Raw genomic sequence first — 24,971 nt, forward strand, 5'->3', positions numbered from 1 at the left:
CCACAAATTGTATTCAAAGTCTAAAATTCACTTTTCTCAGATTCACAAACTCACTCTAGAATACTTTATTAAACCGCTCGCAATCTGTTTAAATGGGGATTTCTGAATGTGAGTGTTCAAATTCTGGGTCAGTTAAGCTGTGGTGGGGCCAGTCCACTTTAAAGGAAGCACTGCATGCTTTCTGAAAGAGACCACCACTGACCTAAGCCATGCCTGAGACCTTCGGCCGTACAGAAGTGGGTTTCACAGAAGGGCTCGAGCTAATACGTGTTTCCTTTTAGTTCTTAAAGGGTCACACCCGTACCTCCTACCTCTAAAAGGACACCTGTACCCTGCAGCTGCTCTGAGACGTTAGCTAGCAGACTGCTTACCGATGCACACTTTCTGCCCTCTTTAATCTCCAGCCCTCGTGTCAGGACCCTGGAGAGAAACTGGGGTGATGGATGTCCGCTGGACTTCTTTCTTTGTTCTTCTCATAGAACCACTGAATAAAGGTGGTGTCTCCTTTCTCTGCTTTTCATTTCTTTTTAAACCTTTATTATTAATGTGTATGAGAACGTATGCCATGTGTACATGGGTGCCCAGAGGCCAGAAGATGGTGTCAGCTCCCAGGCCACTGGAGTTGCAGGTGGCTACGAGCTGCCTGGTGGTGAGCACTAGGAACCAAACTAGTCCTCTGCTGTTGGAGCCCATTTAGGTTTCCTAGTGGTTTTACCCAGCAGGTCTGCAAAGAGAGGATGACTGGACCACAGGCCTGAGTGCCAGGTATCTGAGATGGTCTGCACTGGGCTGTGCTGGGGGCAGGTCCACCCCTCGGCATTCCTTTAAAAGCCCTTTGGCAGAGACAGTCGGGGCCGATGGATTAGGATCCAGGCCCTCTCGAGGCTATCCTGTATTTTCTATCTGTTTCTCTCTCCTCTTTCCTTCCATCTAATATTTCCTGCTGCTTCTGCTCAAGAGTACCCGAGGGAAAAGTGAAGGTGGGGTGGCCCCCCACACTCTGCAAAAGCAGTGAATGCTCTTAACCTTTGAGCTACCTCTGCTGTTCACTATCACTAACTGAACTTCCAAGGACTGTCAGCTGAGCCTAGCTTAAGGCTGCCAGGATCCAGGCTCTGATCCTAAAAACTCAGTAACAAGACAATCCACATTCTTCAACAGTATTTCAAGTTCTGGTCACCTAGAACAGCGGATCTAATTTATGCTAGGGAAAATGCAAATGAATCCTTCAAATGATATTAATATAAAGTATGCTTTCTAATGCAAATTGTTATCATTCCTGTATCTCAATCAATTCCATCCTTTAGGGAAGGCTGACTCCATAGCTGGCCTGAAACTGCACTCTGGACTCTAAGGTAAAGTCATCTCCTTTACAGAAGCAGACCCACTACTGCTCCCACCCAAACCAACTCACTGTGCTTCATGAAGGTGACTGGTGCCTTAGCTACCTTTTAAAGCTAAGACACTGGGCCAGCAAGTTAAGAAATGAAACTAGAATTGTGTCCCCCCTTAATTGCCCCTCACCCACTGGACCGAAACCCACTCCCTGGCCTTACCTGGCCCTATCCACGCAGTCACCTCAATCTGCATGCCAAAGAAAAGTTTTCCCTTGGACGCGGTCAGTGCTTTCTCTTGGTCCTCTTGCTGCCGAAAGAACACCAGGCCGTACCTCTCCTCGGAGGCCCCATGGATCTGCACTGAAGTCACCTTGCCAAACTTCTTAAATTCATGGAAAAGGCCATCTTTAAGGCTTGTATCTACATAGCCAAACAAAAGCAAGTACATTTTTCTCATGTTAACTACAAATCTATAGCAAACTATTTCTCAAAAACCAAAAAAAAAAAAAAAATTATTATTATTTTTTTTATTTACTTTTTTTTTTTTTTTTTGTGAGATAGGATTTCCCTGTATAGCTTTACACCTTTCCTGGATCTCGCTCTGTAGACCAGGCTGGCCTCGAACTCACTAAGATCCGCCTGCCTCTGCCTCCTGAGTGCTGGGATTAAAGGCATGCACTGCCGCCCCTCACCACACCCCACCCCGCTCAAAACCAAAATATTTAATACAGAAAAATATCTATTCAAAAGAAAAACATGTTTTGTCTATATCTATGCTATTTATGTACATGTACATATTTATGTGTGTGCATTACCAATAATTAAAATGCCACTTGACACACCACAATCTTTCTGCAAGCAAGGGAAGCTTGCTAGGGGGGAGTCTGCAGTTCAGCGGCTCCACGTGGGCAGCTGTGCCTACTTTCTGAGTTCTAACTCCAAACCCCACTTCTGCTTTCCCTTCCATCTTTCCCAGCACCCATGAAAACCCTGAGCTTGCTGTCCCCGAGCCTCAGCTTCCTCACTGGGTTGCCAACCACCAGCTACTTGCAGACCAGTCCATGATGATCCTGTCTGCTTCCCCTGACATCTTCCTCCTCTTTCTCCCTTCTCCTGGCAACGCCAAGATGTGCCTTGCCTTCCTTCCCTGCTGTTTGCTCTCAAGCTTTAGGAAATAAACCACGTACAATGATAAGAATCGCTTGGATTTTGTTCATGGCATTAGGTGCTAATGAGCCACAGAAACACCATGTGTGAAGTCAAGTCACCCATTCTAGCTCATCAGTGAGCTGCACTCTCTCTCAACAGCTGGGAGGAAATTGCACTCATATGAAACTTTACCTGTAGAGCGTACTGGGAGATTCTGAACTTTGATCCCAAAGCTTTTCCGGGGCTCATCTTTTTCAAGAGATGAGAGCAACTGGGAAGTGGGTGCGGGGACCGCAGCAGACGGAACCGATCGGGCGGGAGAGTCATCGCTGGAGGTGCTACTGGAGTCGCTGCTGCAGAGCAGGAAACCAACAAAAACACAAGAACCCCACAGACATTAGTGTAGAAACAAACGGAAAAGGAGCAGCCCAAGAAACACCACCCAACAGCCAACAACTAGCTATTGGTCACACTGACGCTGAGGTTTCTGCAGATACCTCACACTCAGTCCTCAGAGGGAGCAGAAAGCTGTTCACACTAGCCTGAGGCTGGAAAGAAGAGTAACATTCTTCACCAACACTGAAAGGCAACAGCAACTTTCCCCTCCCAGGTCAAGTGAGTCTAGTGAGAGGCAGGCAGGTGCACTGCGTCTGTAATCCTACACCCTGGAGGTATGGCACTAAGATTTGAGAGTTCAAGGCTAGTCTGGGCTATACAGCAAGACCTTACCTCAAAAATGCAAAGAAACCTATTAGTGTATGTGATCTCCTGAGAATATCAACAGGGACAATGGTGACGGAACAGTGGGAGTCAGCTCTGAAGTTACTGATAAGGGTCTAAATATTGGCTCAGAAACACTGCACATCTCTTGGACGAATCACTTGACCTCTCACAGAGTGTCACAGACATAAGACTCAGTCAAACACAAAGTGTGTTCATCTTTCAAGGACACACCACTACACGAGCCTCCAGGTAACAACATACAGTACTTTTAAGAATTTTGTACATGAGCCAGGTGGTGGTGACACACGCCTTTAATCAAAGCACTCAGGAGGCAGAGGGGCAGGCAGACTTCTGTGAGTTCAAGGCCAGCCTGGTCTACAGCGCGTCCATGACAGCCAGGGATGTACAGAGAAACCCTGTCTGGAAAAACCAAATCTACACAGCCGGATCTATATAGCAAGATCCTGCCTTAAACAAAAGCAACTAAACATGGGCAAGATCCTAAATTCTGGCTTTGGAAATAACGAGGCAACAAGTTATACACAAGTCCACATTAAAGAAATGCAGACGAGGGGCCAGTGAGACGGCTCAAAAGGTTAAGAGTGCTTACCTGATATCCTAAGTCCGTTCCTGGGGAACCATACGGCAGGAAGAGAGGATCAATACTGCCAAGCTGTCCTCTGCATCCACAGGCACACCATGGCATGTGTGCTCGGAAGGCAGATGTGGATGCATGTCTGAGTTTGAGGCCAGCCAAGTCTACATAAGAAAGACCCTATCTCAAAAAAACACCTAAGCAGATATAATCTGTCAGCTATGGTGGCTCAGGTGCCAGAAAATTACAGTAGAGAACTGCCATTGAGTCCCAGGCCAGCTCCAGCCTCAGAATGAGACCCTGCTGTTAGGAGTGTGGTGGTGCCGATATAATCTGAAGCCACAGCTCTCTCTTTCTTCCCCCACCCCCCCCCCCCGCCCCTCTGTTGACAGAGTCTCCCTACATAGCCCTGGTTGTCCTAGAATTCACTATGTAGACCAGGATGATTTGAAACTCATGTGCTGAGATTAAAGGCATATGCCACCATACTCGACTCTGAATTAGTCATTTTTAATGACTTCTCATCAGGTAGCTAATAATTTCTTCTTCTATATAATTCACAAGCTTGACTCAGGAGGGAAAGTGTGCTAAGTGGATTTTTCCACCAGGCTTAGACATCTACAACAGGCCACAGTCCCTGGTGCTTGCCACGGATACAGAAGAATCGTCATCTACAAATACAGATGCATCACTGCTCCAGGACAGACTCCCTTCCCCACTGCTCCAGGACAGACTCCCCTCCACTGCTCCAGGACAGACTCCCTTCCCCACTGCTCCAGGACAGACTCCCTTCCCCACTGCTCTAGGACAGACTCCCTTCCCCACTGCTCCAGGACAGACTCCCCTCCACTGCTCCAGGACAGACTCCCCTCCACTGCTCCAGGACAGACTCCCCTCCACTGCTCCAGGACAGACTCCCTTCCACTGCTCCAGGACAGACTCCCCTCCACTGCTCCAGGACAGACTGCCCTCTTTTTTGAGACAGGGTTTCCTCACACAGTGCAGGACAGAATATAATTCACTGGGGACATGAGTATACACAGTATTAAACCCAGGACTTTGCTTTTTTGAGACAGGGTCTTATATAATCCCTACAGACTTCAAACTCTTTATGTGGCTAAGGATAAGTCCTAATCCTCCTGCCTCTACCTCATGAGTGCTGGGAATATAAATGTTCATAACCTTCTAACCCCAACAGGACTACTGATCTCTCCACATCAGAATATCTAGTCAAGAGCAAGGTATATTGTTTATTTATAGTGTAAGAGATTATTACACTTATTTAATGTGTGTGTGTGCACATGCATGAGCGTGTGTCATGCACATGAACATGCCACCAATGTGTGTAGAAATCAAGACATTCTCAAGAGTCGTTGTTTTCCTTCCACAATATCAACTTCTAAAACTAGACTCAAGTGGAAGCTAGGTTTCAAATTACGCTGGCATCAGCTTAAAGAAAACAGTTTAAAAAAAAAAAAAAGTAAAATGCATAGTTTCTCTTTCTATCAATACCAAGGCCAAAGAATTTTGCAACTGATTTTGTTTGTTTTTCAAGACAAGGCAGCCTGGCTGTCCTGGAACTCACTCTGTAGACCAGGCTGGCCTCAAACTCAGGGATCCATCTGCCTCTGCTCCACCCCCAATGTGTGCACCACCACACCTAGCTTGCAGACGACAGTATGTAACCACTGCTAACACAGAGGACATGAATGAAAACCACTCCAGTCACTTTCATATGGACTCTGTAGTAAGCTCTTTTTCACTTGAACTAGAGATTTAAGGTAATGGATTTTATTTCCTCACCAAAGCATCATCATTATTGCTTTGGTTTTACGAAACAGGTTGTTCTGTGTAGCTCTGGCTGTCCTGAAACTAGCTCTGTAGACCAGGCTGGCCTTGAACTCAAGAGATCCGCTTGCCTCTGCCTCCTGAGTGCTGGGATTTACTTGTTCTTGTAGACAACCTGGGTACAACTCCCAGTATCCACATGATGTCTCACAACCATCCTAACTTAGATCCAGTGCTCTCTTTTCACCTCCCTGAGCACACATGAGTGTGCAGGCACACGAAGGCAAAATACCCACACACATAATAATAAGTAAATCAGAAAACTTTTTAAAATATTTCAGTTTGGAAAAGTGGGAAGGTTCTGGAGACAGCAGTGTTGACAGCTGCACAATAACATGGAACACTTATGCCACGGAACCGGGCATTTCAGATGGCTAAAATGGAGAATTTCCTCTTACATACTCCTCCCCAAGCAACCTACAAAATAAGTGGAGTTCCCTTGGTTTCTTAAGAATGTAAGTAGCTGCCTAGTGCTTTTTAGTCATAGTCTCCAGGGTCTCACACCTGTCTTCCGGGTAAATTTCCTAGAAATGACCTCGGCCCTGAGTCTGCTGGGAGTGTCCACTGTCACAGCAAGAAGGCCTGAGTGATGGAAATGAAAGCCCTGAGAGTCAGCTCTTCATTCAAGATCTTACTGAGAAAACCAGAATATAAAAAGCTGAGCTGTGCTTTTACCAGGGAACCAGACCTAACAGCTATCTGAAAAGAACAGTGACCAAGTTAGCAGAGGAGAAACTCAGAAGAGGAGCAGAGCTGTCTGTCAGGCAGAGCCAGAGGCAGAAAAGGAACGCCTGTCCAGTAATAATTCCTGCTGAGAGAAACAAACAGTAACACTTTACACTAGGTCTCAGGTTTTGTTTTTAATAGGTGTGGGGGACAGACCCCAGGGCCTTCACATATGCTAGGCAAGTCCTGGACCACTGAACTGCATCCCCAGCCCAAAGACTCTTTTTAAAGAATGTCTGATTTGCCAAGTGGTGGTGGTGCATGCCTTTAATCCCAGAGGGACAAGCCAAAGTGGTATCAAGTGACAATTAGTGCTGCTGAGAAAATGGGGCTGGCTTACAGGATGATTGATGGGTGGGGCGTTTAAGGAGTCATGGAAGGTGTATCTGCCCACTGTGGCTGTACAACAAACACCCCCTTGCCCGGGCGGTGGTGGTGCATGCCTTTCATCCCAACACTTGGGAGGCAGAGGCAGGTAGATCTCTGAGTTCTAGGCCAGCCTGGTCTACAGAGAAAGTCCCAGGATAGCCAGGGCTACATAGAGAAACTCGGTCTTGGTGGGTTGGGGAGGGGGAGCCTGATTTTTGCAGAAGATGCTGCTTAAGACTGAATGTGTACTTAGCGCTCACAAAAGGTTAACTATGATTTCATTCTTCAGAACACAGTGACAGCTGCAGCCGGATTTTTGAAGCTTATGATTATCTGTGAAAGTTATGTAAAATATAGGAATAGTTCATCACAAAATGCTGGATAATAAACAATGAACTAATACAAGAAGCTGAGTACAATGTAGCTCAGCAATATAGCACTTGCCAAAATAGTCAAGACCCTGATTTTCACCTCTAGCAACACAAGACAATACAATGCTCCCCAAGCACACTGACTCAGGACTGCTGCATGAATGAATCTTGAAACACGCTAAGTGAAATGAGCTGGATGAAAAGGATAAACATGTGGTTCCATACATATGTCATATCTATGGTACCTATACTGGTCCAAAACTCAGCAACAGGCCTGGAACTCTATCAGTGACACAGTGCTTGCCTCGTGCATGAGGCCTCAGGTGTGATTCCCAGCACAGAATAGGGTCAAAAAAACGTGGTGACAGAAATTAAAATGTCAGTCCCTAAAGGCTGATAGAAGAATTGGGAATTACTGTTTGGTGATAAAGAGAGGGGGGGGGGGAAGAAGGAAGGAAGGAAGGAAGGAAGGAAGGAAGGAAGGAAGGAAGGAAGGAAAGAAAGAAAGAAAGAAAGAAAGAAAGAAAGAAAGAAAGAAAGAAAGAAAGAAAGAAAGAAAGAAAGAAAGTTGTAAAGGGTCACTGAAATAGCTTCTTGGGTAAGGGCACCTACTACCAAGCCTGATGATCCAAGTTCAATCCCTTATATGTTGTGGGATAATCTTTTTGTACACTATGAAGAAGTATCTCTGCCAAAGCAACTTTCTGGTTGGTGTAATAGCTGAATGGCCAATAGCTAGGCAGGAGAGGATAGGCAGGACTTCCAAGGAGAGAGAGAGAGGAACTTGGGGTAAGAATCTAAAAGGTGGGGGATTGGCCAGCCAGACACGATACTGAGCAGAGGTAATGAGCCATGTGGTAGAATGTAGATTAATATAAACAGGTTATGAGCTAGTTGTGAACAAGCCTAAGCTAAGGCCATGCTTTCATACTTAATAAGTCTCTGTGTCATTATTTGGAAGCTGGAGGTCCAAGAAAGTCCGGCTATACTTAAGAGTATAGAGAATCAACTCCCATAAGTTGTCCTCTGACCTCTGTATACACACGCATACACCATAGCATACATGTCTACAAGCCCATAAACACACAACACCTTAAAAAAAAACTTACAGGACAGGGTTGGGGATTTAACTCAGTGGTAGAGTGCTTGCCTAGCAAGTACAAGACCCTGGGTTCAGTCCTCAGCTGGGGAGTGGGGGTAGGGGGTGCGGATGGACGACGACTTACAAATGCTGGCACAAAAACGTTGGATCCAGTTTCAGGATCCACTGTGCTGGTAATAGCAAAACAACAAACAAACAAACAAACAAACAAACAAAAACAGGCTATTATTTTGTTAATATACTACAAAGAATACTATGCCATTTTCTGGTGAGCTGTACTGGGCACTAAAACTCCTTAAGAAGAATTTTATTTCATTTATGTGAACATGTATCCTTATGTGTACATGTGAGGCCAGAGTTTGACAACAAGTATCTTTCTCAATCACTTTCTGCCTTTTTCTTTAAAATCAATTTATTTTATTTAATGTGTATGGGTGTTCTGCCTACATGTGTGCCTGGTACCTAAAGAAGCCAGACACAGTGTTGGAACCCTCTGGAACTGGAGTTACAGATGGATGTAAGCCACCACATGGAGTTGAACTCTGGTCCTCTGGAAGAGCAGCCAATGCTCTTAACCCCTAAGCCATCTCCCCAGTCCCTCTGCCTCATTTTTTAAGACAGTCTCTCAATAAATCTGGAGTTGACTTCAGCTAAACTGGCTGACCAGCAAGCCCCAAAGATACTGTCTCTGCTTTGCAGAGCTTTTTACAAATGACCAACTGACTACCAAAAGCTCTACTCCCAAGAACTACTGCTGCTTGACGTTCAGCTGGGCTTCTTGTTTGTTTCTGTTATAATGTGTTCAGATTCTGCCTCAAAGTACAAAGTGCAGTGAATAAAGTAAGATACTGCTCTACACTATCTCACTTTTGGGAAACAACACTGGCCATGGAATACTTTCAGTTTAAATTCCAAAGTGGGAGAGCCCAGGTAGTTGCCACAGGCTGCATGAGGCCCCAGGTTCCCTCCCAATACTGCACACACACGCGCGCGAGTGTGTGAGTGTGTGTGTGTGTGCCTCTTCCTGAATAAACTGAGCCTGTTGTTTTGACATTCTCCTAGAGTCTGTCGTTGACTCTGTGCCTACTTGGCCCCCTCCCCCAAAGGAAACAACAGCACAGGACCCTGCCACAGGTATGCTTAAGGTTTTTATTGTAGATACAAAAGAAAGAACAGCCAGAGGCATCTGGAAGAGTCCAGAGCAGAGTAAGAAAAGAGTAGGCTGGACACAGCCTTCTGTGAGAGGGGAGAATAGCAGGGGATAGAGAATAGGAGTGTAGTGAGACTACCAGGAGGAGCTGAGAATAGCTACGTTCTAAGAAGGGTAAATAGCTGGGAGGGAGACGAGGACCAGGAGATTGCTATGGGGTCTTTGAGATGTATGACAAATGCTTGTAAGGAGCAACGGAGAAAGCCTGGAAGCTACTGTGGACCTTGATATGCTGATGGGCAGCACAGGTATATGTTAATTGGAGAACCTAAAGTCCTTCTGCCAGGGGTAAGGAAAATGACTCCTTCTGGTAGATGAGAAGCAGCTTCACCAGTCTCTGAGAAATTCTGGCTTTGATCTAACCACGAGCAATCCTCCTATAGACCAGGCTGAGCTCACTTCTGGATATTTGGACAGCTTTTTGGAGTTTGGGGAAATGGGAAGTCTCCTTTGGACTTGACAAGAGATGATAATAAGGTCTCAAGTGTCAATAATGTCACAATGGGATTTGCTTATTTACTTAACTGTGTAGTATGTAAAAATCAACTAAAGGGGCTGGTGAGATGGCTCAGTGGTTAAGAACACTGGCTACTCTTCCAGAGTACTGCAGTTCAATTCCCAGCACCCATATGGAAGCTTACAGCTGTCCAGTTCCAAGGGATCTGGCACCCACACATAGACAAACAATGCACATAAAATAAGAAACCAATCTTTTTTTTTTTTAAAGCAAAAAACAAAAATCAACTAAAATGCTTGGAAAGTCATGAACCAAGACAACACACAGATCAAATAGAACATGGGGAGGTTTTTTGTTTGGGGAGGTGTCATTTTGCTTTGTTTTGCAACAAGGTCTGTTTTAGCTATTGTTTTATTGTGGTGATGAAACACCATGACCAAGGCAACTTAAAAAAAGGATGCATTTAATTGGGGGATTGCTTACAGTTTCAGGGGGTGAGTCCATGAACATGGTGGGAAACATGGCAGTAGGCAAACAAGCATGGTACTGAAGCAGCAGCTAAGAGCTTTCAACTACATCCTGATCCAAAGGCAGAAAGGGGAGAGCAAGAGTGGGATTTTGAAACTTCAACGCCTACCCCCAGTGACACACCTTCTCCAACAAGGCCACACCTAATATTTCCCAAACAGTTCCACTAATTGGGGACTAAGCATTCAAACATATGAGCCTAGGGGAACCATTCTCATTAAGTAATCCTGGCTGGCCTCGACTTACTGAGATCCACTTGCCTCCTGCCTTTTAGGTGCTGGTTAAAACCCCTCCCCCTTTTTTTAAATATTCAGGATCTCATCCTGCAGTTCAAGTTGGCCTTGAATGAGCTCCTCTTTCCTTAGGTGCTTGAGTGCAGTGATTCCAAGTGTCTGCCACTATATTCAGAAAAATGTGGGGTTTTTCATTCCAGATGAAATCCCAGCTGGGTATATTGGACGGAGCCTCTATCAGTATACTGCAGCTGAAGTTTTTTCCAGTCCTGCCCAGCCCCACAGACCCCGCAGCAGCTAATAATATAATCACTCAGAAGCTTGTATTAATTAAAACTGTTTGGCCATTGGCTCAGGCCTACCACTGACTAGCTCTTACATTTAAACTCAGCCCATTTTTGTTAATCTATATGTTGCCATATGTTCCGTGGCTTTACCTGTGTGCTATTACATGCTGTTCCCTGGACAGGTGTCTCCCTCTCAGTTCTGTTTTTTGGGTTTTTTTGTTTGTTTTTTGGGTTTTTTTTTCCCCTCAGAATTTTCCTTGTTTGCTTATCTCTCCTATATTTCTTGCCTGGCTACTGGCCAATCAGCATTTTGTTTATCAACCAATCAGAGCAACAAATTTACAGCATACAGAGTGATATCCCCCCCCCTTTTTTTTTAAAGGGGAAGGTTTTAACTTTAACATAGTAAAATTACAGTAACAAAACAATTATCAAGCAAGAATTACAGCTATAATATCTACTCCATTTATATTTGGCAAAATTAAAGAAGATATCCTATCTATCTATCCTATATTTGTTTTTTTTTTTCTTTTTAAAGATTTATTTATTATGTATACAGCATGTATGACTGCAGGCCAGAAGAGGGCACCAGATCTCATTACAGATGGTTGTGAGCCACCATGTGGTTGCTGGGAATTGAACTCAGGACCTCTGGAAGAGCAGTCAGTGCTCTTAACCTCTGAGTCATCTCTCCAGCCCTCTATCCTATATTTATGAATCTAAGGTTTTATATCTAACTTATCTCTTACCATAACCAACAAAAATCATTAATTACAATTATCTAGTTTTTAACTATATCAAAGACCTCAGAAGAATATAATATTAACTAAGTAAACAGGAAGTGCATTGTAAGTAACATCCAAAAATCTAGAATGATAGAGACAGCTGCCTGCCTGGGAAGTCATCCAAAATTTCCCTGTAGCATTGGGGCATCCATCTTTAGCCCATAGGCCTAAAGTCTCTCAGTCACTTTTCTTGGTGTCCTGTAGAGTGTATGGCAGTTTCTTCTGTGAAGGAGGAATCTGAAGGACCATCTTGCCTTATAAAGTTCAGTGGTCACCTTTCTATGGGTCCTGTAGTCAATCAATACAACATTTTGTCAAGCAGTCCATGCAAGAACAGATTCTTGCACAAATGGCTACTTTTGCCAAGAAGAAGACAAACTCCATATGGAGTGTGAGTGTTTTCGACACCATCTTTTTTTTTTTTTTTTGAAGTAAATGGGTGTTGTCTGGAGCAAATGTGTCTCATTGTTCAGGAAAGTCTAAGGTTTTAAAACATTTTAAATGCCATATTCTGTAGGTCTTTGAGGTGTTTGAAGATTATCTACCTAATTGAATTATATCTATGTATACCTAGAAAACTTAACATGACTGTAAGTTTGACTATCATAGAAGACTAATTATTAATCTGTATTTCTTAATTATCTATTACAATTTAAATGAGTTACATAAACATAATACCTTAAACAAGAGTAGAAATATACACACAGTATAACAAAATTAACTTTAAATTTGTACCAATAAATTAAAATCTATACCAATGTAAAATATTTTAAACAAGTTGCTTTTTAAAAGATTTAATAATCTATCCTTTTATCTTATCATATCTATAATAGCCTATATTTTTATAACAGTGTACTTTGAGATTTTGTCCTCTTCCGATTTAACCTTGGCACTGACTCTCCTTCCTACCCAGGTCAGAAGTTTACTACTGCATACTTTTCAAATGTGTTTAGAAGCAGTTTTAGGTCTAAAAGGTTTGAAAGGCACTAAAATACCCACGAGACAGCTTAGTTTTTACCATTTGGGAGCACTGGTTTATTTTTAAGTGACTACAAATTATAAGAAACATCAGCCTAAAGCTGTTCCCTTTAAATGCAACCATTTCTTTAGAATTTTCACCCATTGTGGTTGATATATTGTGCATCCCAATAAACTTATCTGGGGGTCAGAGAACAGAACAGCTGCTATATTAAACATAGAGATTAGGCAATGGTAGCGCACACCTTTAATCCTAGCATTCCGGAGGCAGAGATCCATCTGGATCTCTGTGAGTTCAAGGCCACACTGGAAACAGCCAGGCATGGTGACACACACCTTTAATCCCAGGACTTGAGATCTCATGTCTTGCCTGGGAAAGACATACGCCTTTAATTCCAGGAAGTGATGGCAAGAAACAGAAAGGTATAACTGAGGACCAGGAACTAGAAGCTTTTCAATCTTTTAGGCTTTTGAGCAGCAGTTTAGCTGAGATCCATTCGGGTGAGGACTCAGAAGCTTTCAGTTTGAAGAAACAAGATCACCTGAGGAATTGGCGAGGTGAGGTTCCTTGTGGCTTGTTCTGTTTCTCTGATCTTTCAGCATTCACCCCAATATCTGGCTCCCAAGTTTTTTATTAATAAGACCCTTTAAGATTCATATTATATTGGCGCCCAATGTGGGGCACCGATTTACAAAAAAGCGGCTTGCCTGTGGCCTTGCAGTACCCAGCTCAGGCCCAAGCTGCATGAAGCCAGTTGTTGTGGTGCACGCTGGTAGGATTTGCTGAAGGAGGTGGAGGCAGGAGGATCCCCAGTTTGAGGCCAGCCTGGGAGGCTTGCTGAGGTGAAGCTGCAGCTGGGGCTGGGCCAGGCCACAGACAGTGGCGGCAAGACCATGGAGGTGGTGTCCTCTGCTGACAGCTACAAGCTGCTTCTCATCGTGTTGGTGGTGGCAGCTACACTGCTACCAGGGATGAAGGGTTTACTGCTGCTTGTTCAGAAAACAATTGCCAAAACCATTATGTTACAAGAAAGCATCAGCAAAGGTCAGTTTCAAGAAGTTTGGCGAGGCAAGTAATGGGGAGAAGTTGCTGTGAAGATATTCTCTTCTAGGGAAGAATGTTCATGGTTCTGAGAGGCAGACATTTACAGACTGTGACTGCTCCAAACCACAGAGGAGGTATCCAAAAAAAAATTTTCTGCAGTGAACCATGATTACACCTAACAGAGACTTTGAAGTCTTCCAAACAGGTGATGGGATCCCACAACGACGATTCCACATGTGTTGTGGATATCGCTCTGTATAAATAAAATGTTGATTGGCCAGTAGCCAGGCAGGAAGTATAGGCGGGACAAGCAGAGAAGAAATTCTGGGAACAGGAAGGCTGAGTGAGGAGACGCTGCCAGTCGCCACCATGAGTACCAACATGTAAGATACTGGTAAGCCACGAGCCATGTGGCAAGGTATAGATTTATAGAAATTGGTTAATTTAAGATGTAAGAACTAGATAGCTAGAAGCCTGCCACGGCCATATAGTTTATAAGTAATATAAATCTCTATGTGTTTACTCGGTTTCGTCTAAGTGGCTGCGGGACAGGCGGGTGAGAGAGATTTGTCCTGACCATGGGCTAGGCAGGACTAGAAAAAACTTCAGTTACACACATGGACTATGATAAAGCCATTAAGCTAACAAACATCACCCAGAGATCAGCTTTGGACTACAAACTGCTCAGAACAATTTCGAGATTGCTAGCTGAGATGATTCACAGACTACTCGAACAAGGACTGGAGACACTTTCCCATTCTGCAGAGACTGGACAAATGATACAGCTAACTCTCCCAGGACTTGACAACTAACCCAAAAAAATTTTTTTCAGGATTCCCTAAAGATGTCTTTGCCCACAGAAAGCAGGAAGTAATTTTAAGAAAACAATGCCCACATTCCCACAAGGTGGGGTGGGAGTTTTGGGTCATTTGAGTTATGGATATTGTCATTGTTTACAATGGTTGATTACAAGTTGTTAATTGTTAATGGTCAGGGGGGGAAAAGCTGAACAAAAAGGTATTAGATTCAGGGTTCTTGTTTAAAAAAAAAAAAGAAAAGGAAAAAAGAGGATATAGATAACATGTAGATTATTGAATCTACTCTGAAAAAAAAAAGAAATAATAGAAAAGGGTAAATTATTGAATCTACTCTGAAAAGAAAAAAGGGAAGATATAGAAATGTTAAGGTAAAAGGTAGACTTTTGAATCTACTCAGAAAAGAAAAAAGAGAGAATATGGATATGATAAGATAAAAGGAAGCTTATTGAATCTAATTTTAAAAAGGAACTACTTGCTGGGCGGGCAGTGGCAGTGCACGCCTTTAATCCCAGCACTCAGGAGACAGAGGCAGGCGGATTTCTGTGAGTTCAAGGGCAGCCTGGACTACAGAGTGAGTTCCAGGAAAGGCGCAAAGCTACACAGAGAAACCCTGTCTCAAAAAAACAAAATAAATAAATGAATGAATGAATGAATGAATGGATAAATAAATAAATAAATGGAACTACTTGTTTTAAATAGGATAAGTAATGAAATTTTTGTCTGAATTTGTCAAATGTTAATGGACTGGACATTGTTAATGTATATAATGGAATTTTTGTCGGAATCTGTCAAGTTAATGGACTAGACATTGTTAATGTAATTCTTGACTATATATTGTATATACTTTTTCTTATATTTGTTATAACTTTTTAAAATTTTAACCAAAAAAAGGGGGAAATGTTGTTGATATATCATGCACCCCAATAAACTTAGCTGGGGGTCAGAGAACTGAATAGCCGCTATATTAAACCTTGCTGCAGGCCGCAGGAATATATCATAAGAACTCAGCTGGTTATGGCAAAGTCACTACCTGGAGTAATCAGGGAATTCCTCCAGAGGAAGCCAAATCCCAAGGAGTTTTTGGTGTTACTTGGCTTGTTATATATCAGCTGTATTCTGTTATGAAAGTCATGTGTGCCTTCATAGTTTTCCCAATTGACTTTTCCCTAAGAAGGGCTAACAGTGTGGACTGATCACTCTCTGGACATACACATTCCAGGTATTTGGAGAAGAGCCTCAGGAAAGGCTTTCTCTGGAATCAGATATCTCCCTTGGCCACTTTCAAGGACTAGCAGTAATAACAGTCCACATGCTAGTCTCCTGATTTAAGGTAAATTCCACAAGGAGACACCGCCTAGGTCAGGTGGATGTTCAGTAATAGCTTTACACAATTTAGCTCAGACCCTCCTTTCTTACAGCCTTACTAACTTTATAGACCTCTAACTCCTTACCTAACCACCTCTAGGAATATTTAGATAACCTTCTGTGCTGACAGCTATGCTCAGCCAGAACCCCAGTTCAAGCCTCCCTGTAATTATCATCATTGGCAGCATCCGACCAGGTCCATCCCCAGAAGGAGGAAAGTACCTTATCAGAGATACCTCTGTACTCTCTAAGAACAGACTTAAGCATCTGGGCTACTTGTCTGAGAAGGCCTGGCGGATGTGCCAATTAAGCTTTACTTCCTGCTTTCCCAAACCTTACCTCTGGTTCCAGATCTCCCTTTAACTATCACCAGAGGCATCTAGCTGTACACAGGTTGCCTAGTGACTGAGCACACTTTCCCCCACCCTGCAGAAAAATGGCAGATAGCTTGGACAGATATGAGTCACAGGAAAAAAGAAGACAGTTTTATTTTCTCCCATTGACCTAGCAACTTAAAGATTCTTAACATTTTCTACCAATCATGTTTAAGATTATAGTTGAGCACATAAGATTCCCTCTTCTTAGATATTACCCGAATTTAGCCTTTAGTTAATTCATTTCCCCATTGGTCATTTCCCTTTGGGGTTGCAAATGATAATTAACGGTTATTGCCTCCCTATGTGATTCTTATCACCCCTCTGTTTGACCCTGGAAGCCTGGCTTTACACTGCTAAGGGAATACTGCTTGTAAGTGTATATATACCAGGACTTCCAGGGCACGTGGAGGACAGAGAAGAGAAAAGAGAATGGAGGAACTAGATGGGTAAGAACTTGAGAGGAACAAGAGAGAGAAGGAGATGGGAGAGGAGATGATATGGGAAGGAACAAGATGGATGAGAACAGTGGTAGCACACTCCTTTAATCCTAGCTGATCTCTGTGAGTTCAAGGCCACACTGGAACCAGTCAGGCATGGTGATACACACCTTTAATCCCAGGAAGTGATGGTAGGAAGTAGAAAGGTATATAAAGCGTGAAAACCAGGAACTAGAGGCTTTTAAGCTTCGAGGTTTTTAGCAGCAGTTCAGCTAAGATCCATTCGGGTGAGGACTCGTGGAAACAGGATCTGATGAGGAGTTGTTAGGGTGAGGTTAGCTGTGGCTTGTTCTGCTTCTCTGACCTTTCAGAATTCACTCTACCTAGCTCCCCTGAGTTTTTTATTTAGTACGACCATTTAGAAATTCGTGTTACAACCCATAGACACAAAGCTACAGTGCAAAATGCCAGCAAGAACTGGCACAGCACATCAAAAGCGGCTGTCCTTGCTGAAAATAAGGAAGAGTCACCAAACGCCCTCAGTTTTGAGTCTGTGAATCATGTTCTGGAGCAACACGGGTATCTTCTCAATCTCCCTCTAATTCCAGCACAACTCTACTGTATGTCCACAGACACACAGTAAAAACCTCTACTGAAGATATCAGTCATCACTTTAAAATAATCTTCACATTAACATTCTTTTGTTTGTTTGTTTGGTTTTTGAGACAGGGTTTCTCTGTGTAGTTTTGATGCCTGTCCTGGATCTCACTCTGTAGACCAGGCTGGCCTCGAACTCACAGAGATCCGCCTGGCTCTGCCTCCCGAGTGCTGCGATTAAAGGCGTGCGCCACCACCGCCCGGCTTGCTTTTTCTTTTTTCTTTTTTTTTTTTTTTTCCTTTGTTACATTAACACTCTTTTCCATATCAAAAATAAATTTTTAGCCAGGTGTGGTGGCACAGAAGTGAAGCCAGTGGGCTGGAGAGGCACTCCGTGGTTAGCACCCCTAGCTTGAGGACCAGTGTTCAGACCCCAGGACGGATGTAACAAGCCAGGCATCCTGCAAACAACCCTAACTCCTGCTCCAAGGAGTCTGATAACCCTTCTAACCTACACACACACACACACACACACACACACACACACACACACACACACGTAGATGTAACCAACCTTCTTATTAAATAAGAAACACAGAACCAATAAGAAAGCCAAGAGGTCAGAGCTAAGAGCTAAAACCTTACCCTTCCTCCTGCAGTGATCCTACCTCTCCGAACCAGAGCTACCCCTGTGTTAAAGTCTTTATATAGAGTTCCTGTTCTGCCTTCTCATTGGTTGTAAACCCAACCACATGACCACCTCCTCACGGCCTGTCTGTATAGGCCTCCAGGTTTTCCATGCTTGGTATTGAGATTAAAGGCATGTGTGTCCAATAATGGCTGTATCCCTGAACACACAGAGACTTACCCAGCTCTGCCTACCAAGTGCTGGGATTACAAGCGTACGCCACCACTGCCCTGCTTTCCTATGGCTTGCTAATAGCTCTGACCCCCGGGCAACTTTATTTATTAATATACAAATAACATTTTAATACAAATAAAATATCACCATACACACACACACAGACACAGACACACAGAGAGAGGGAGAGGGAGAGGGAGAGGTAGGGAGAGAGAAAAGTTCAGGCTGGTCTGGAACACAGAGTGAAATTCTATCTCAAGAAAAGGAGGGGAGGGGGCGCTAGAGCTGCAGCTCTGTGGTAGAGTCCTGCTCAGAAGCATAAATCTTAGCTTCCGATTCCCATCACTAAAAATCAAAAAGTGTCGAGGAATTACTAAATCAAATGGTGAGAACCAGGCTTCTCACACCGATAGCCCACCACTCAGGAGGTGGAGGGACTAGGGTCAAAATTTCTAGGTCATCCTCCAGAAAGTGGAGGCCAACCTAGGCTTCTTGTGACCTGGATATGGTTGCACCTTTAATCCTCGCACTAGGGAGACAGAGGCCAGTGCATCTCTCTGAGTTCTAGGCCAGTCTGGTCTACATAGTAAATTCCAGGACAGCCAGGGCTACATAGTGAGACCCTGCCTTGGGGAGGTAAAAAATTTTACATCAAAATTAAAACCCACATAATAATCAAAGCACAGATTTACCCCAATTTATTTTAAATTCCATTCAACCCAACAAACCAAAAGCAACTCCAGCACAAGCCAAGGGAAAAGAACGAAAAACCTGATGTGAGCTAAAAACAGCTCCAGGGCCGCCAATCACCAGCTCCTGGAGCATGTGGTGGTGCCGCAGCAAGGCAGCGACAGGGCGGGACAGCCCCCCATTTTCGGGCCTCAGGACAGCAGAGGTGAGGGGCAAAAGGGAGACCTGCAGCGTGACAACAGCCGTGAGGCTTGCTGGACCCCCGCCCCTGCGAGCACACCCACGCCACACCCATGTCACCAGGCCTGCAGCAGCCTCAGCCCCTGAGCCCAGGGACACCACAAACAAGGCAAATGCTGGCAAAACAAGGAAGACTCCAGGAAGTGGCAAACAGCCAGCTCAAACCGGATAATTCCAGTTCAGGCTGGCTCAAGACACAAACACACAGTTCCTATCTTCCCAAACAAAACTCAGCCCGACACTGGGTTCTTTTCTCCAGCAGCAGAGCAAACGCGGTCAGCCCATCACTGTTCCCAAAATGCAAGACCTATTCTTCCAGCCCCGGCACCACCAGAAGGCACACTGTTTTTTAAGTGTTAACTAAAATACATACAGTGTTTCTGGGAAACCAGCTAGGAAACGGACCTGCTCCCCACAGTCAGAAGCAGGCAAGCCCACCAGAACCATCAGTGAGCAGACGCTTTTCCCGTTCCACACTTAGCCCCACCCCACCCCCCAGCCCGGCCGTGCTCACAGCCTTAAGACACAAGGTTGTGTGGCATCAAGGAACAACAAAGCCAAGCATGCAACGACCAAAAAAGGAACATTTGCAAAACAGGGCTCTGCAGTGACCTCTACAGGCTGCCACTGGGAGACTCCAGAAAACTCGGTGTTCTTTCCTTAACTTTCAACAGCCCTGAACTACATGAAGCAGAGAAATGCGCAAACATTCTCTTGGGAAGTAAACAAAAGGCTTGGGAGGCGTTTTAGGACACAAAGACTGAATGTCCCTCAGCTCTGGCCACTGACTACCCGTTCTGATGTAACTTCTAGAAAAATCTGGACACCATGCTTCAAGAAGGCAGAGTAACTGGTGCCTAACACCATTAGCTGACTCTCACTGGACTCCATCACAGACAACAACTGGAAATTAGAAGCTAGAAACTTCATCTAACAGCTAGAAAGGCCCACAGTAAAGATTACAGGTTTTGCTCATGGCAGAATTTCTTTGACACTTTGGGGGGGTGGGGGCAGGAGGTAGGGGTTTAATGAGACAGGGTTTCTCTGTGTATTCCTGACTGTTCAGGAACTCAATGTGTAGACCAGGCTGGCCTCAAACTCAGAGATCCACCTGCCTGTGCCTCTCGAATGCTGGGATTAAAGTCTTACACCACTACAGCCCAGATGACACTATTTTTGAACCCTTGGATAAGGCATCTGACTTAGGCTTAAATGAGAGTGCAAATATTTGCATTTTAGGTAAAACCAAGGGCCACAAGACAAATGAAGAAGCAGCCCTCCTAAAGAGTATATACTGGTTACGGGATAGAGCTTAGTGGGAGAGCACGTGAAAGGCCCTGGGTTCCAAACCCTACAGCATCCCCACTCCCCAAAATCCTAACATTTCATTTGTTATTCCAAAAAAGCAATATAAACCTAATGGCTAACTTTCACAAATTCACATGTATATATTTCTTTTTTGCAACTGACAAGAGTCTGGTTTTTTGTTTGTTTGTTTTTTGAGACAGGAATTTTTCTGTGTAATAGTCCTAGCTGTTCTGGAACTCACTCTGTAGACCAGGCTGGCCTCGAACTCACAGAGATCCTCTGCCTCCCGAGTGCTGGGATTAAAAACATGTGCCACCACCACCTGGGCAAGAGTCTGTTTTTAATGGGCTGTTCCACAGGCATCTTTCTCCATACCACTCAAACAGAAAAAAAATAATAATCATAACTTTTCAATTTAAGCAATTTATCTTGATCTTTTCTTTTCTTTTTCTTTTTTTTTTTTTTTTTTTTTTTTGATATAGGGTCTTACTATGTAGAATAGGCTGGCCTGCCTCTGCCTCCAGAATGCTGGGACTAAAGGTGTGCAACACCACACCCAGCAAGAAACGTTGATGTATATATGTATAAAAGTTACTCTCACCTGTGGTAATTTCTAGTAGATATTATCATAGCAAAGTGCATAAGCAGGTAATAAAAATGAGCACTCACCCAAATTATAGCAGTATGTATCCATGGAAATCCTTGAACAAAAGAGGTAGGGCGCTGCAAGAGCCTCTCCCAAACAAACAAAACAAGGGTCGGGAGATGGCTCCTCAGCGGCTGGTGACACGCTTCCTGAGCAACTTGAGGACTTTAGCTTCCATCCCCAGAACCAGACATTCCCGGATGGGGGCCTGCATCTGGAATCCCTAAGAGCTGTGGGGTGCGAACACGAGGAACCACCACTTTCTAAGGCCAGCTAGCTTGACAGGAGCAGTAGGGAACAAGAGACCCTGCCTTAAAGATGGATGGCAATTGCAGGCATGCTCATCGTGACAGGAATGTACTGCCATGCACGCACACACAAGGTAAGATTCTACAAAGCATTCATTCTAATTAACACCTCAAACCACACTTACAACAGCTGAAGGCAGGTGTCAACCGCCACAGACCATGTTACCAACCCCAGGGTTCCCCACACTTTCCAGCCCTGCAAGGAGACTGCAGTTGTGAAAGCCTTTCTATGTGAACAGGAGGGAAAACTGTCTTCACACTTCAGTCGGTGAACTGCAAGAGTTCCTTGTAAAGCTGAAACTTCTTCTCCAAAGCTACCTCTGATCTGCCCAGACTATTCAGATGCACGCACAGAACCTTCACAGGGAGCAAGAGCTTATCTCAAAGGGACAGTGCCTCACTGTGCAGGCCAGGCTGCCGCCTCAGCCTGCAACGTACCAGGATTACATTATGCTAACTTTTTTTAATTGAAAGGGTCCTTTTTTTCTGTAACCTTTTTATGTCTAGTGTCAAAACATTCAGAAGCCATAAGTATATCTGAGGGTAGAGCAAGGTCTTCATTTGATCTCCAACAGCAAGATGTGCAGAGGGGAATCCAGAATTTATTCAAGATTTTAATTTTTTTTTTTTTTTTACATTTTACTCCAAATTTGGGTAAGATAAAATTCCAAATTATCTACCATTACAGGAAAGCTTAGGGGCATTGTAGACAACTGTGGTTTTCATTTTAGACAGGGTCTCATGTAACTGAGGATGGCCTTGAACTCCTGATCCTCCTGTCTCCACCTCCCAAGTCCTAGGATTACATCATACAAGACCATATCCACTCATAGACAACTTTTATGTAATTAACTCAAAAATTTTATTTAAAATAAATACATTTACAAATATCCCTAGAAGCTGGGGTTGAGGGGTTGGGGGTGGGGTGCACACCTTTAGTCCTAGCACTCGGGAGGCAGAGGCAGGTGGATCTCAGTGAGTTCAAGGCTAGCCTGGTCTACAGAGAGAATTCCAGGACAGCCAGTACTGTTTCACAGAGAAACCCTGTCTTGAAAAAACGAAAAATCAAACAACCAACTAAACAAACAAAACCAAAAAAAAAACCAAAAAAAAAAACCCAAACAAGCAAACAAACCAACAAAAAAACAGATATCCCTAGAAATAAACAAACAAACATTTTTCCTAGACAGCAGATGGCTAACAGGGTTAAAAGGAACTTGCCTCCAAACCTGACACAATCTACACCCCTGCAAGTGGTCCTCCAAAGCCACACCAACTGTGGTGCACATACACCACACCATACACACACGAATAAATGGTTTTTAAAATTTTACAACCACCTGTAACCCCAGCTCCTGGTAATCTGATGCTGTTTTCTGGCCTCCTCTGGCTGTATACATACATGTGCTCGCGCGCTCTCTCTCTCTCTCTCTCTCTCACACACACACACACACACACACACACACACACACGCACACGCACACGCACACACGCACAGTTAATCTTTTAACAATTTAATTTTTAGCATGTAGAGTGGCATATACCTTTAATTCCAGCACTAAAGAGGGAGAAGCAGGTGGTAGATCTGTGTGAGTTTTAGACCAGCCTGGTCTACACAGTGAAATTCTTTATCAACTTTTAAACAACAACAACAACAACCAATATTCCACTTTCCTTTCAGAAGAAGTCAACTACTCTAATGTAAAGGAAATGTATGATGGAGGAGGAGGAGGAGGAGGAGGAGGAGGAAGCCATGCCACACCCAGGATGAAGTGCTCTGTGCATGTCTGGCATGGCTACTACCACACCAGGCCAATGAGGTGTCCAAACTGTCTGCTAAGATTCAGGTGTGTATCTAGTGAAGAAACACCCAAACCCCACTGGGCGGTGACTACAGCATCCAGTTCATTCTGAGAATTTCAACTCTCAGTTACGTAATAAATGTTCTTGTTTCAAGCACTAAAACTGTGATACATGTAAAATTGCTACACACAGACGCCATGCTAATCTTCTCTGTATTGCCCCAATTTTAGTCTATGTGCTGCTGGAGCGTGCAGTGGTGGCACATGCCTTTAACCCCAGCACTTGGGAGGCAGAGGCAGGCGGATCTCTGAGTTTGAGGCCAGCCTGGTCTACAGAGCGAGATCCAGGACAGCCAGGGCTACACAGAAAAACCCTTAAAAATGAATGAATGAACGAACGAACGAACGGAACAATGAAGTGTTGTGCTGAGGACCCACAAGATGGCTCAGTAAATAAAAAGCACTGCTGTATAAGACTGGCCCCTGAGTTCAATTCCCGACACCCACATCAAGGTGGAAAGAGAGAACCAACTCCACAGTGCTGTCCTCTGACCTCAACAAGCACATGATAGCCACACAACCATTCACATACATCATGGACATGTACACACACACACCTTAAAACAAATATGTGAAGTGTTCTATTAAAGGAAAAATGGCTAGAGGTGGTGGTGCGCACCTTTGATCCCAGCACTCAGGAGGCAGAGGTAGGAGAATCTTTTAGTTCAAGGCCAGCCTGATCTACAGAGCTTCCAAGAGGGGCTATACAGAAAAACCCTATCTCAAAAGGGGGGGGGGGGTGAAAAGTGACCCATTAAATGGTAGCTATGACAAAGAAAGTTACCTCCAGCAGCACAGGGCAGCACAGGGAGTTTATACAGGGGCCTATTTCTCAATAGCTAAACGTTGTGACAAGCTATGAGAAACAGTAAATGCCTCACCCAGGAAGACTGCGCAATCGCAGTCACTAATCATGTGCTCGCTCACTCACTTGAGGTGGGCTGGCTGCTAGAGTCTTGTCACTAAAGCTGGGTCAATCACAGTGGGTCAAAGGTTGGCCTCCCAATCAGCCAAAGTGACAAGAGAAACTATGGTATGGACAAGTTACATTGTGTCAATATACAAGGTTAATCTGAAACACCTCTAAGTAGCTTTTATGACTATTACATTTAAAAATCACCCAATACAGAGAGGGAGAGGGGCTTTTTGTTTTACTTTGTCTGTTCATGGGTTTGGTTTTTCTTTTTTTGGAAGGTGTTTTTGAGACAGGGTCTCACTATGTAGCCTCGCTGGTATGGAACCTACTCTACAGATCACACTGGCCTTGAACTCACACAGATCTGCCTGCCTCTCACTGCCTCTCCAGTGCTTGAATTAAAGGGATACCCATGTCTTCTGTTTGTTTTATAGACCGGGTTTCATGTATCCCAAGCTGGCCTGGAAATTCATTGTGCAGCTGAGGAGGATCTTCAACTTCTGATCCTCCTGCTGAAATGATAAATGTGTGCACCAGGCCTGAATTAAAAGAGCCATTTCTTCCAAAACAAAATGAAATAGTCTAAATTTGTATAACATTTCAAAATATAACTCTTTTCGTATGATTTAATTATACAGGAAAAGAAAACATCTAATAAAGGAACACAAGACTAGGAAACCCTTCTCAATACCACAGAACCTAATTTTATTCACAATCACATGACCAAAGTTCCCACCTATCTCCATTCTGCTTTTCCCTTCACGTTAACTAAGAATCACGTGGGTTTAGGGTTTTAAGCTCA

The 24,971-nt window shown here is 44.0% G+C and overlaps 1 protein-coding gene across 1 annotated transcript in view; it reads right to left on the reverse strand.

Moving 5' to 3' along the window:
- The window catches only part of Spen (spen family transcriptional repressor), an 81,045-nt gene that overhangs the window by 30,514 nt on the left and 25,560 nt on the right, over positions 1-24,971 (reverse strand). Inside the window, exons 4-5 of the mRNA XM_059255324.1 lie at positions 2,679-2,839; positions 1,557-1,757 (exon numbers count right to left, since the gene is read on the reverse strand). Coding sequence (XP_059111307.1) covers positions 1,557-1,757; positions 2,679-2,839 — 362 coding nt within the window. The remainder of the gene's footprint in view (positions 1-1,556; positions 1,758-2,678; positions 2,840-24,971) is intronic.

Source organism: Peromyscus eremicus, chromosome 2 (assembly GCF_949786415.1).
Source record: "Peromyscus eremicus chromosome 2, PerEre_H2_v1, whole genome shotgun sequence".
Lineage (NCBI taxonomy): Eukaryota > Metazoa > Chordata > Mammalia > Rodentia > Cricetidae > Peromyscus > Peromyscus eremicus.